Genomic DNA, 13,416 nt, shown 5'->3' with positions numbered 1-13,416 from the left:
GTTCCTTTTTACAAAGCAGATTTGGACAAAAATCTAATTAATATAAAATTTTGACTATATACCAAAATACTTGCAAGCTTTGACCTTTCATGGAATTAGAAGAGAAATTATCGTATGAAGGAATGGTGAGAGAGGCAAAATGATTAGAAATGTGTTTAAGGTCCTAATGGGAAAGTTTTAAAAAAAGTTTTTACATCAAAGCTTTATTAGGTATAATCACATCCTCTTAGTTATGATTAGTTTATATTATATGATACAATGATACACTAGACAATATATAATAAAATCATATTGCGTTTACTAATACTATAACATTTTGTATGACATGTGAAAGAGGAGAGTATAAAGTAATGTCCTTCTTCCGGAGACATTGTCTTCTCCTCTCATGTACTAAGGCATCTATAATTTAATGTGGCATATAGTAATTTGATAGTACTTTCAACTACAACAAAAATTTCATTAGACAGTGAGATTTTGAAAGAAAATTATCATAACAATGAATATTCCTCAAATCATAATTGAATTTATAGTTATGAGCATGTAGTTCTAACAATAGTTGAAAGTTTGTAGGTGTGTAAATAACTTATTATACTAGAATTCGATAAAATTAGCTTTGTAAGTAATTAAATTTTGAAAAAATGACTAGAAAACACTTCTATTATTTATTTAGTTATTTATTAAGTGGAGTAAAAAATACATAAATAATTTAAAATAGTTATTTATTTTCATATTTTAGTTATAATTGGATATGCAATATTTTATTTGTTTGTGTTATTTTAATATATATATAAATATATATTTACAATATTTTTCCTTAATTTAAAATAGATAATTTAAAATAATCAGTTATTAAATATTTCATTCTAATATATATTTTAATATAATTTTAAATGAGTGTATCTAATATAATTTTTTAAACATCAAAGGGCAAAATGGTAATCAAGTTATTAAAAACTACTTTTATTTTAAAAAAAAACTATTTGAAATAGCTTTCTTAATATAAGAATGCTTGATTATTTTCCAAATGCATATATAGCTTATAGAACGATCTGCTGTCCCATAAATTGTGTCACTGCATGTGCCATCAGCTGTGATTGGTCTAGAAAATAATTATTTATTTATTTTTAACTTAAATATATTTTTTCAACCAATGAGAGACTAGTGGCACATGTAGTGGCACAACTTGTGGGACACCAGATGTACTCCCCGTGACTAACTCCAATAAGTATTTGTTCTCGTCAAAAAGTTTTTCAAAGTCAAAATTAATAAAACATTGCCTAGGATCAACAATGTTTCAATACAAAATAAATGGGTTGACTTCATTACCATTTGAAAAATGAATTATTAAACAATTATAATATAATAATGTAAGTCAAATAAAACCATGAACATAATAATGTAAGTCATAAGAAAATGTGTGAAGTTTGTCCAATAAAAGCATGAGCAACTAACGTAAGTGAAATTGACATTGCAGAAGAAGTAACCCATTTCACTTGCCATATGGATTTGAACTTTCAAGGTAATGAGGGTAAGTGGAAGAATATCTATCAGTTAATTAAGGCGATGACTGTAGAATGAGTCTAATGTTTGAATGGATTTGAGATAGATAGAAAGTAGTTGCAAATTTGCAATAAATAAAATAATATTAATGGTAAGAAATCACTCTTAAAAATTAAAACTAAAACAATGTGCAATTATAGAAATCATTTTAGAAAAAGAGCATTCATATTACTGCTATTAAAACAGTACCCCTTATCATACTGGCTATGCTGTAATATGATTTAACTGATATTTTTCGATATTGACTGAATTTATCTGATTTAATTATATGTCGAGTATAATTATCATGTCATATCAGTATGAGAATATTCACTAGTTTTCTGATTGAATCGATATATTGTTTTAATATGTAAGAACCATATGAATTACTTTTAATTAAATTTATTTTATCTTTCTTATTTTTGCTGGATTATTAATTAATTTTGAATTGTTAAATAATTTATATGTTTTTTGGTACATATTGTTAATTATTTTTAAATGATTTAATTACTTTAGTTGTTAAAATAAACTAATTCGAGTTGAATTGAACAATTTGTAAACTTTAACTGAGTCGAACTCGAGTTAAAAAATAACTCGTATTGAACTCGAGTCGAACTTCGATTTGAACAAATCTTTATTGAGCAGAACCAAACTTAACTCTGGTTCAACCCGGTTCGGTTCATTTTCAGCCCTAACAATAACTAATCATGTCATGCTAAAAAAAAATTAAGAGTTCAATTCCTGTAATTAGTCTTTCCGCTTGTGGGGTAATGTTGCACACATCTATCTTCTCAACTGGGCCACCCTTCTTTGTATATCATATTCCTCTATATCTCCATTGTCCCTGTCTTTCTTCTTTACCAGTTCTAATGTTATCATCACAATCTCCAGGGCCTCCACACTTTAGTGTACGCACACTAAATTAATGAGTTATTTGGACTATGTCCCAATAAAACTTTTGACTAAGAACTCAAGTTTTGTAGAGACAGCCATGCATGCAAAACATTGTCAAAGCTTAAAATTCTTCACGTGGAGGTTGCCATATACAATGGCCTATTTCTTAAATACAACTTTCAAAATATTGGTCTCTATATGTTAGTTGCCTTGTGTACCTTGTACGGAGGCAGAAACAATAATAATGATTTTTGCCTCCTCTTATGCTCTTGTTTAGTGCATATGTTATCTATTACGTACCTTAGTTTGGATGTATATGGTTGTGCCAAATAACTTGTAGTATATTATTGGTGCTGGTCACTTCAAACAAAGCTATTGGAGCTCACTACCAAGGACTAAATTACGGTAACTTAACTACCAAGGAGTCAGATTGCAAGAATCAGCTTTGATTCATTATCAACTGATATGATATCATTAAGTAACTTGTCACATCAATTAACTATTGTTAGAGTGTAATACTATTTGAAAGTTGAGTTTATCACTTGTGCAACATATAAAATCTGAGGATTAAATTAATGATATGTGCATGTTGGGAAAATTAACGTGGATAGTATAGTCAAAATATACTATTACATGTTTAATATATGTTTCAAAATAATTATAGAAGTAGTGTAGATTTTATGAAACTCGTGGATGAGGTCCACGACCCCAAAGTCATGGACCAAGAATACGACATCATTTAAATCTCGTGCCTCAGAGGTACGAGATTCTTACATTATGCCCGAGTTGATAGAAGTCGTGGACGAGGATCACGACTTTCATGCCAATGTTGTGGACGTACAACACGAGATCTAAGTTGTGTATATAATTCATGAGATCCGAACAACATATGTACACTCTCTACCCTCAGCTCAAATCACACCAAAGGAAGAAAAAACAAGAAAAATTTGAAGCGTAGTTTATTATCTTCTAAGAAGAGTAATTCCTAATTGAAGAAGTATCATTATACAAGGTAAGTAAAAATATTTGATGTTTTTAATTTCATTTACTTGTATTAGTTTTATTTAATGTTACTCTATGTTTATACGTAGACGGTCATTATTAGAGATATTGTTAGTGATTTTAGTGATGAGGATGATATTGAGCTATGTGGTGATGATTGAGAGAGAGATTGTACAAGAAATTACCTCGTTGGTTGAATGCTGCTCAATATTATGCATCGGGTACAATGGTAGGATATTCAACATCTAACCATGAAGAACATAATACTTTAATTCTTCATGGTTTGATATGTCTTCCAACTACCTTCTCCTCAACTACTTATCAAGCTCCTCCTACACAACAGTTTGATATGGTTGTTTCACCTAAGTTCTTGCAGCCTTATGAGAGTCAAACTTAGACGAATACTTATCAACAGACACACACTCAAACTCCTACTCAACAACAACAACCCTTCGGGTTTGATGGTTTTGAAACAATGTGTGACTACTCTTTCTCTCATTTCACATTTTCTTCACAATTTCAAGGAATGTTATCAATGTTTGGTACAACTTCAAATACTCCATTGTCGGCATTCAACTCTCAACAATATTACCAGCTGGCTATGCCTTCACAACCCGAAGATGATGACGACGAAGATGAGGAGGAGCCACAATTGGTTAGAGGTGAAAGTGGACACGCAAAACAATGTCAACCACAACAACAATAACAACTAAGAGTTCAACCACCTCGAAGGAGGAAGACACTCAGGTGTGGAACATCATCTTATAAACATCATTAGGAATTTGTATCACTGTTTTGTTGTTTTTAAATGTAATCGTTTTCCAATTCGTACTACAATTATAAATTCCATTTCCATAATTTTATCTTATTATTTTAATTAATGCATTTTATTTTTAAACAACTAAAATAATAAATCTTAAATAAAATAAAAAACTTTAACTAAAATCCCTAAAACTAACACTTTAGTAAAATTATCAAATTCAATTTAATCTTACTATTTTAATTTAAACCTATTATTTTTATTTTTATACATAAAAATCATAAGGGAATGAAGTATCTCCTTGTATAAGGAGATAAATTATCTCCTTCTGCCAGTGAAATCATGACATGTGTCATGTTTCATCTTTTTCTATAAAAATATTTTAAAAAATAAACAAAATAACACACATGTCATGTTTTTAATGGCTAGAGGAGATAAATTATCTCCTTGTATAAGGAGATACATTATTCTCAAATCATAAATATTAACTTATTTTAAAAACTCATATTATACTCAATAAAACTAACCCCTAAAACAATAAATAACCTTACAATATCCGTGTAAAAGGAAAATTTCAAATTCACCATGTCTCATCCAAATTCGTGTTTTTGGTACACGACTATGGATGTCGTGCATGTGATCCATGATTTCAGTAGAGGGGGAGAGAATATGTAAGAATTTTGTGCCCCTGATGCACAAGATTGCAGTGAAATCGTATTCCTGGTCCACGAATTCCCCAAAGTCGTAGACCTCATCCATAAGTTCTATAAAATCTACCATACTCCTATAGATATTTTGAAACATATGATAGTATAATCAAATTACACTATCCATATAATTTTTCCGTGCCTGTTGAGTGAGTTTGTTTTTATGTACGTTTTAACGTTAAACACTAACGTATTCAATCTTTTAATGTTTATCATATGCGTTGTGATTTATTAGCATATATGGAATCTTAGTTATTAAAATGTGATTACCGAGTCAAATTTTTTTCTTAACCGCTGCAAGCATTTATACACCTTAAGAGCTATATTTCATTATTTTGTAAGTCTTGTGTTAGAGGGGAAGCTGAGAAAATTGATGGCCGGTTTTGGAAAGCATCTCCCAACTTGTGCAAAAAAAAAAATTAAGGTTTTCCGGAGCCCTAAACACTCCACATATCATTTTCGTAGTCCCTCTAATTTAATGTTTTTTCTAAACACAAACATGTTAAAGTAGTAAACGTCATTCTATAGTAAATCAAAGTTATTATGCAAGTAATTAAGTTACCTTATTTATATATATGTCGGATAGCTGCTTATTTTAGAGCTTCATACATTGGATATAACTCTTGAAGGAGATGTTTGATGATATGGGTGATATTTGAATAAATTAATTCGAGCCAACTTGAAAATGAAAACCAACAATCATCCTCTTTATTAATAAAAAGGTAAGTATATATATTTTTCTTTGTTTTTAATAATATGGTGTCATTTCATTATAATTTGAAGAAAAAATATATTATTGGAGATTGTGTTTTTTTTTGTTTTTTGATGTATTTGTCTGTCTCTCCCTTAATGGAGAGATTCTTAACTCCTTGAAAAGAAGGTGCAATCATGAAGAAATAAATTAAAGCTGGCAATAAAATATAGAAAAGTTAGCAACGGGAAACCAAATAAACTGCCCACAAGGAAAGTACAGAGAGATACACACACAATTGGCAGATTCCTTCTACCAAAGGTTTCTACTTTATGAGATTGATGGAGATATTCATAATAAGAATTTTTTATTAAAACTACACCATAAGGGAAAAGAAAAAAAAAGACTTTAAACACAGTAAAATTGTGACTGCATCATATCTCAACCCTTAAAAATAGTTTCCTTCCAATTAATTTTTGGGGAAAAAGGATGCACTCACTATTTCCACCCAAGATGATATATCAACATATTAAATATTTTATTTATTAATAATTATTTTACTAGTATGATGATTTAGTAAGAAGATTTATGAATATAAGAATTAGTAAGAAGATTTAGTATGATGATTTCCTCGATCGTGAAGGTACTACTTGTAAAATTTGTCCACTTAACCCCACTAGTCATGGCCTTTATATCAATAAGTTACGGGTTTCCATATATTGGAGTTGGGCTCAACTCATTGGATGTTTGCACCAATTTAAACAAATGAATAATGCTAATTTGTTTTTTCAAACTATGAACTTTAAGTTAGTCACACTTCATAACTACTCGATAAACTAATTTAACCAAATAGCTAACTTATTTGAGGACCAATTGCTTATAAGTTTGTAATACTTTGAGTACCACATATATCATCAAACAATAAAAGTAACTGAAATAATTGCGAAATACTATAGTTAAGATATTCTAATTTCATAATTATTGAATCATTCAACTATCATCATTCAGAGCATAAATGCATAACCCAATTGTTTCGATTTCATATATCTCTTGTATTTATTTATTTATGATAATAAAGTTCAATTATCCTCAGCACGCTTAAACCTTGCAAGGCCAATTTTGGTGCCAAAGGCCTTGACGTCTTGTTGAACTTGATCTCTAAAGTGGTCATAAGTGAAGGGTTTGTACTTGGAGCTCTTAAGTTCAACACCATCACCAGAGAACACAAAGTATCCCATTGAGATCCTCTCTTTCTCCCTGTTTACCTTTACCCTATGCACCACGCTTTTGTATCTATCATCACTCAATGCCTGCACCAATTTGACCCAATATAAGGACCAAATATACACTTTAATATAAAACTTTGAAACATAAAAACAATAAAATTAAAGATGTACCTGCATCAAGTCACCAATGTTGACAATCAATGTGTTTGAAATTGGATTTATAGTAAGCCATTGATTATCTCTGAGAACCTCAAGTCCACTCACTATATCTTGTTGGTTCAATATAGTCAAAACTGAGCTATCTGTATGCACTTCCATGCCCAAACCAATATCAGGATTAGAGCAATGTGGATAGCGGTAAACACGAACATACCCTGTGTCCTTTGCTAAGTAGGACTTTGATGGTTCCAGGTTCAACTCAAGTTTCTTCACCATAGCTTCAAATAATGTTGTAGCAATTCTGGACAAATGGTTTCCATATTCCACTAGCAGAACTCTTTTCAACAAAACATGCAACCCTTATATATTAGTAGTAGTGATATTACATATTTTAGGATTTAATATGTACACATTGACACAACAAATCACTCAAAAGTTTATATGTTAAGTATTTACTCTCAAATAAAAGTAATATAGATCAATGCTAAATGGTGTACCGATGGTCTAAAAAGTTTACACTCACATGCATAGATTTAAACTCATTTTACTAATGTACAATAAATTCATCCCAAAGTAAAAGACAACTAAAATTCTAAAAATATTTTGTTTAATGATAATTTTATATGTACATCTACAATTCTACTACTTCTCTAAAACAAATGCAAAAAAAAAAAAGTTATTTTTTTTTATTATTTAGTATTCTTTTTATCTTTATACATATCCCAAGAAATTCATCTAAAACCAACAGTTGTTTGAACTTTTCTGTTTAAAGTACTAGTCATCATATTAAATGTTATCTTTATCTTTATCTTTATACATATCCCAAGAAATTCATCCAAGATATTTTTGTTTTAACATTTTTAATCTATCATATTAAAAATAAAAAATACGGTATCTTCATTAAATAAACATTTGTCCAATACAATAAAACTTAATTTAATCAAATATAATTATGTCATACTAAAAAAATCACCAAAAATAGTAAAGTAAAAATATATTTAATAATTTTATTACTGTCGACATGTAAACACTTTTAATGATGTTTTTAAAAGATAGAACGTGTTTTTCACGGATGAGATACTAGCTTTGTCCAAACTGAAACTATGTTTTTGATGGGCTCATTTGAGTAAATTAAATCTTGAATAGATCAAGACCCAATTATGTGCAAAACAGGACTAATTTCATATGTAGATATAATATAAAAAAACAAAAAAATAGATAACGCAATAATCTATACTATATATAAATGAAAAATATAAAATAACTATTATGACATAATTTCATTTCCCTACTTTACCCTTCAACTTTTTAATTTCTACAAAAAAACATATATAATTATATATAAGTATATAACCACCACCGACCTATTAATCACCTATCTACCATTATAATAAAATAAAACGTTATAGTATAAAATATCTCTAATAAAAATACAATATAAAATATACTTAGTACAAAAAATATATTTTAATTCTTCAAAATAAATATATAAATTTTGAATTGACATTATAAAAATATGAATTTGGGCTAGCAAACAGCACAGTCACCACCATCGGTAATATATAAAACATATATGTATTCTTATTTTTCCGTTATACTTACATCTAATTTTTCAAAAGAATATTAATAAAAGAAGATTGGAATGACCCCAATATAACCCGAATGAAAGCTGAAAATATATCCAATGTAATTGGTGTTGAAATCAAATAGTTACCTGAAAGACTCGATAAGAGGAAGTTGAGGCTGAAACTGAGAGAGTTGAGCCAAAGGGACATGAAAAGCTTCAAACAAATTGGTTTTTTGATGGTCACTAGTTACACCAGTCCCAGAAGAAGTTAGGGCAGGGGTACCCCAAAAGTGATTCACTGAGCTACCATCAAAAGACTCACGCTTAGACTCAAAGGACAGAGAGAAAACCTGTTTTTTTTATCAACAAGTAACTTCATTAAATCCAAAACTACATAGGTACAAGAAGTTAATTACATGAATTACAGTAAACATTGGTTACAAACCTGTTTGGCTTGATCATGAAGTTGGTTCAATAAGGTTGGTGGAATCCCATGGTTAACCAAACGAAATAGACCCCAATCCTTGCAAGCCTCATCAAGGTTGTTCTTGTCATGGTTCAAGCTTTGAAGATCTACGACTGGTATGGGATCCAGATTCTGGGTCAGGTTGCCGCCATCATCAACGGCTATGGTCGGAGGTTGCTCATGGCAAAGGTGGCGGAGAACTGGAGGGAGGGTATTCAAGTCATTCATCTTTCACTATAGATATATCAGAGTAAAGATCGTTTATTTATATTTATGGTATAATATATGTTTGGTGAGCAAATATCATTTATTTATATTTGACTAAATGTTCACTTTTGGTTTTTATAAAAAAAAAATATTTTACCTTGATCATGGAATAATAAAAAATTAAAATGATGTTTAAACATTATAAATATGAATCAAAATACTTCATATAAAATGTTAGAAATAATTGATTTAATTTATACTTAGTATTTTTAGGATTATTTTAGACATTTAAAATTTGTATGGACCAAATTGTACATGTAAAATTGTTTGAAGTAGCAAAATATGGATGGAGAATTGCTTTCTCCAAACATGTCACTAACCCTATCCAAATCAATCATAATCAATCAAAAATACATAAAATCTCAATTGTTTAATTTTTTTTAATTAATACGTCATATTGTAATTAGTTTAGAATATGTTTAGGGACAACAAATCTTTATCCGCAAAATATGTTTTTGCTATGTGTTTGGTGGCAAGTGGGTTACAAGTTGTGGCTGGTGACACTTTTAGATATATACCATGGGTTAACAAATATCATCTCAATTAACAGAAAAACAAATATATATTTTTTCTTTTATTTTTAATAACAAAACTGTAATTTTATGGTAATCAAAGGGATAAATATATTATTAAAAGTTGCATTTTCTTTTATTTTATGAAGCATTTTTGTCTCTTTATTAATGAAGATAATCCTAACTCATATCTTATGTGTCCCTTGAAATTATTAAAGTAAGAACATATTTTATGAAAAACACATTACATGGATAAATTTGGGAGGTGGATGTATAAAAAAATTAATGTATCATTAGTCAATTGAGATATGTTTTTTTGGTAGGAATGACAATGAAAACTAAACTCTTAGGGTGTTCGTCCGAATTCAACCCATATATATTTTATTATTTTTTGGATTCCCTGTCGAGTTTGAGGATAATATTGTTAATTTTAACTTTGCTAAGTTCAGGTTCGGATTCAGATTTTGAATTTTAGGTTCGGGGTTGGATAAGCATAAACTCGATCCAATCCGCTATGTTATCATTCCTACTTTTTCTTAACTAAAAGTTCAAGTTTGAATTTCGTGTATATTGAAAGAGGTAGCAGAACTATATTCCAAGTGTCGAGCACTATAAAATTGTCATTTATAGATGATATATGTACAAGTACAGGAAAAAAAATAAAATGAAATAAGTGTACACAATATCAAATACATTGTTAAAAATTTAAAATTTCGTGACCAAACAATTGAACTCTTTTTTGTTTTTTAAATCGAAAATATAACTCTAAATTAATTGAAAAACAAAACAAATATGGTATGTACTAAATGTGAAAGAAAAGATGTAAAATTATGGTAGGCAAATAGCGATATATCAATTTTAAATACATTGGTATTGAAAATACAATTAATGCATAAAAAATTACTTAATAACTGGTTATGAGTTCGTGTTAATCCACCTTCTTAAAATTTCAGTTTGCTATATTGTTGAATGATGGTAAAACGTATACACTAACAATGTAAATATTTATACACATGCATTTCATCATTCACGCTTTTTTGGATTACCTTTTCTGAAAAGTCAACAATAATAAAAAATTTATAATAATAATACAATGAGAGTATATAAAACTCATATACTGTTAATGCATACATCTTTTTCTCTTGTTGAAATGTGTTAATAGTCATGGATAAAAATGAGAAATGAATGAATGAAAAATCAGTGAATAATAATTTACAGTAAACTATTTATAAATGGAAAAAACAAACTAATAAAAACTAATTCTAACTAAAAATTTATTTAACATATATATTTTTCATTGTGTACACATCAAATACATTGTTGAAAATTTTGCCTACAAATAATAGATTTTTTTTTTGTTTTCTTAATGGAACACTAAATCTTAAATTAATTGAAAAAACTCTTAAATGTGTAAGAAAGTGATTTAAAATTAAGTTATGCAAATAGAGCTATATCACTAAAGATGAATTTTAAAAAACAAACAATTTTAATAACAGTTCTATTGTAAAAGCATAAAAATTACTTAATTGATCGTGCTAATGTACCTACTTAAAATTTCAGTATTTATTTTGTAATTAGTAAATAAATAAACGTAGACTGCATTTTAATTTTTTGTTTAAAATAATATATTTTTATTTGAAAATGGAAATACTTTTATAAAGTTGGCAGTAGAGAAAAAAGTTATGAAAATGGTAGGTTTTTATTGTGATTGAAAACATCCCTTATATAAGGGATCATTTATTTCATTGTCGTAATGTAATTGGTGTCCGAATGTGATTTTCTTTTTAAATTTTCAACAATCAATAAGACAAAATAAAATAAAAAGCACATAACTTGTTTGGATTTTCATTATTAATTTAAAATATTAGTGAGAACTTGTGTAGGCCGAAGAATTTTAAGGTTTTAATGAAATATTTTTTTTTAAAAATGGAATAGAAGAATAGGATCTCTTACTTATATATAAAGTGTAGACTTTTGTTTAAAATATTCTAACTTGGCAATTATAAAAAGTGAAAACGATTATTAGGTTTCTATTTGTGTTTGGACACATTTGCTAAATTTAAGGGAAAATTTATTTTATTTACTTAATGTAATTGATATAGAAATGAGTTTCCTTTTAATTTTTCAAAAATTAAAAAGACAAAATTGACTAATTGAGAGACACGTGGCTTGTTTAGATTTTTATTATTTTGAAATATAAGCATGACAGCTCAAGTAGAATTTTCTTGTTTTGGTATTTTCTTAAAATATGGATGAAGACTCAGAACATCCATCAATATTTATATACAAGGTTGAGATAAAAAAATATGTGACTCAGAACATCAATCAATATTCTGAAAAACATACATATAGTAAAAAAAACATTAAAATGTAGGAGCAAGGATAAAATAAATAAAATAAGGATATAGACCAATTAATTAAAACTTGCTGAATTACTTTTTTAACAGGAAACTAATTTTAATAGTGCAAGGTCTCACGAGATCCCAAATAAATTATGAGGTGATCGATTTTTGGGTGTATCATTTTGTTGAGATGATAATTACACATCAAAAAAGTACCCCTCATGTTGTTCCCCCATTCCAAAGATTCAAACTCATGTAGGTTAAAGACTCAAATGAATAAGGTGGGCGAAAACATGCACAACGTTTACCAACCACATTAGAAAATAAATAATTAAAGTTGTTAAAGAGATGAATAATCACATTAACTTTGGCAAAAAAACCATTAAATTATATAATAATAAAAATATTTATTTTCATCTCTTACATTTTTTATCTGCTTCATATACATTTTAAATGGCAAGAGACACCGCTATGAATACATATTATTGAATGACACGTCAATTTTATGGATCTCACCGACCAACATATGTTGGTTCAAGTGGTACATGTTTGATTCCCCTTAAGCAAAATATCGAGTTCGAGTCTTATGGATGAAAAAATGTCCGCTGGGAGAGTTAGTCCTATCTATCTGTAGATGTTCCCGACTCACTCATACATGATTACCTTCAGTGCGAAGATACATGTGAGAAAGAGTATGAACTTTCGTAGTTTCATATTATATACAAGCCATTAATGCTTATTGCTTGGTGAGGAAGAGTCTCAATCTGAAATAAGGTGATACCTCTATGGCAAAACAATTGAACCCAACAACCCACCCGTGAAACCATGAGCCATATACGAACAACAATAATAGTCTACACATACAAAGGCAAATACAAACACAAAGAACACTACAAAGCAAACAAGACAAGAAAAAGCAAGCATTGAAAACGTTTGAAGAAAAGAAACATCGTACTATAAACATTTTTAGAACTTTAGTAGCATATTAATTAGGTGGTATAGACTAATGGGCCAATATAATAAAATAAATATAACTTTTTTATGAAATATGTCTCTTAGGGAAAATGAAATGGTAAGGTGAGATGACATTGAATATTCATGTATATTTGTTGTATATGTTGTTAAAAAAGAAGTGAAAAGGGAAATACTAGTAAATCAGAACTTAAATTGGTTGTATCATTACATATTAGACTGAGTAGTAATGAGTTTGGTTGCTAACAAATGTCTCATTAAAATCTAGCAATGGAAAAAAATGTAGATAATAGGAGAAATTTTCCTTCTGAC

General features: G+C 28.6%; 1 protein-coding gene across 1 annotated transcript; it reads right to left on the bottom strand.

The window, feature by feature from the left end:
• On the bottom strand, window positions 6,629-9,276 carry LOC109356697 (gibberellin 2-beta-dioxygenase 8). Its single transcript, XM_019600178.1, has 4 exons — window positions 8,991-9,276; window positions 8,693-8,895; window positions 6,991-7,315; window positions 6,629-6,903 (listed from the first exon to the last, which is right to left on the bottom strand). Exons 1-4 carry the CDS (start codon window positions 9,237-9,239, stop codon window positions 6,673-6,675), a joined length of 1,008 nt encoding a protein of 335 aa, XP_019455723.1. The 5' UTR covers window positions 9,240-9,276; the 3' UTR covers window positions 6,629-6,672.

This window comes from Lupinus angustifolius, chromosome LG09 (genome assembly GCF_001865875.1).
Source record: "Lupinus angustifolius cultivar Tanjil chromosome LG09, LupAngTanjil_v1.0, whole genome shotgun sequence".
In the NCBI taxonomy this organism is placed as follows: Eukaryota; Viridiplantae; Streptophyta; class Magnoliopsida; order Fabales; family Fabaceae; genus Lupinus; species Lupinus angustifolius.
The sequence above is the reverse complement of the archived record's forward strand: the minus strand, read 5'-3'. Positions and strand labels throughout refer to the sequence as shown.

Excerpts from the sequence above, each read along its gene's own strand:
- LOC109356697 (XM_019600178.1), bottom strand. The coding sequence starts at position 9,239 with ATGAATGACTTGAATACCCTCCCTCCAGTTCTCCGCCACCTTTGCCAT. Across the intron at positions 8,896-8,990 it reads TTCATGATCAAGCCAAACAG|GTTTTCTCTCTGTCCTTTGA; the intron begins GTTTGTAACCAA and ends TAAAAAAAACAG. Across the intron at positions 6,904-6,990 it reads ACATTGGTGACTTGATGCAG|GCATTGAGTGATGATAGATA; the intron begins GTACATCTTTAA and ends AAATTGGTGCAG.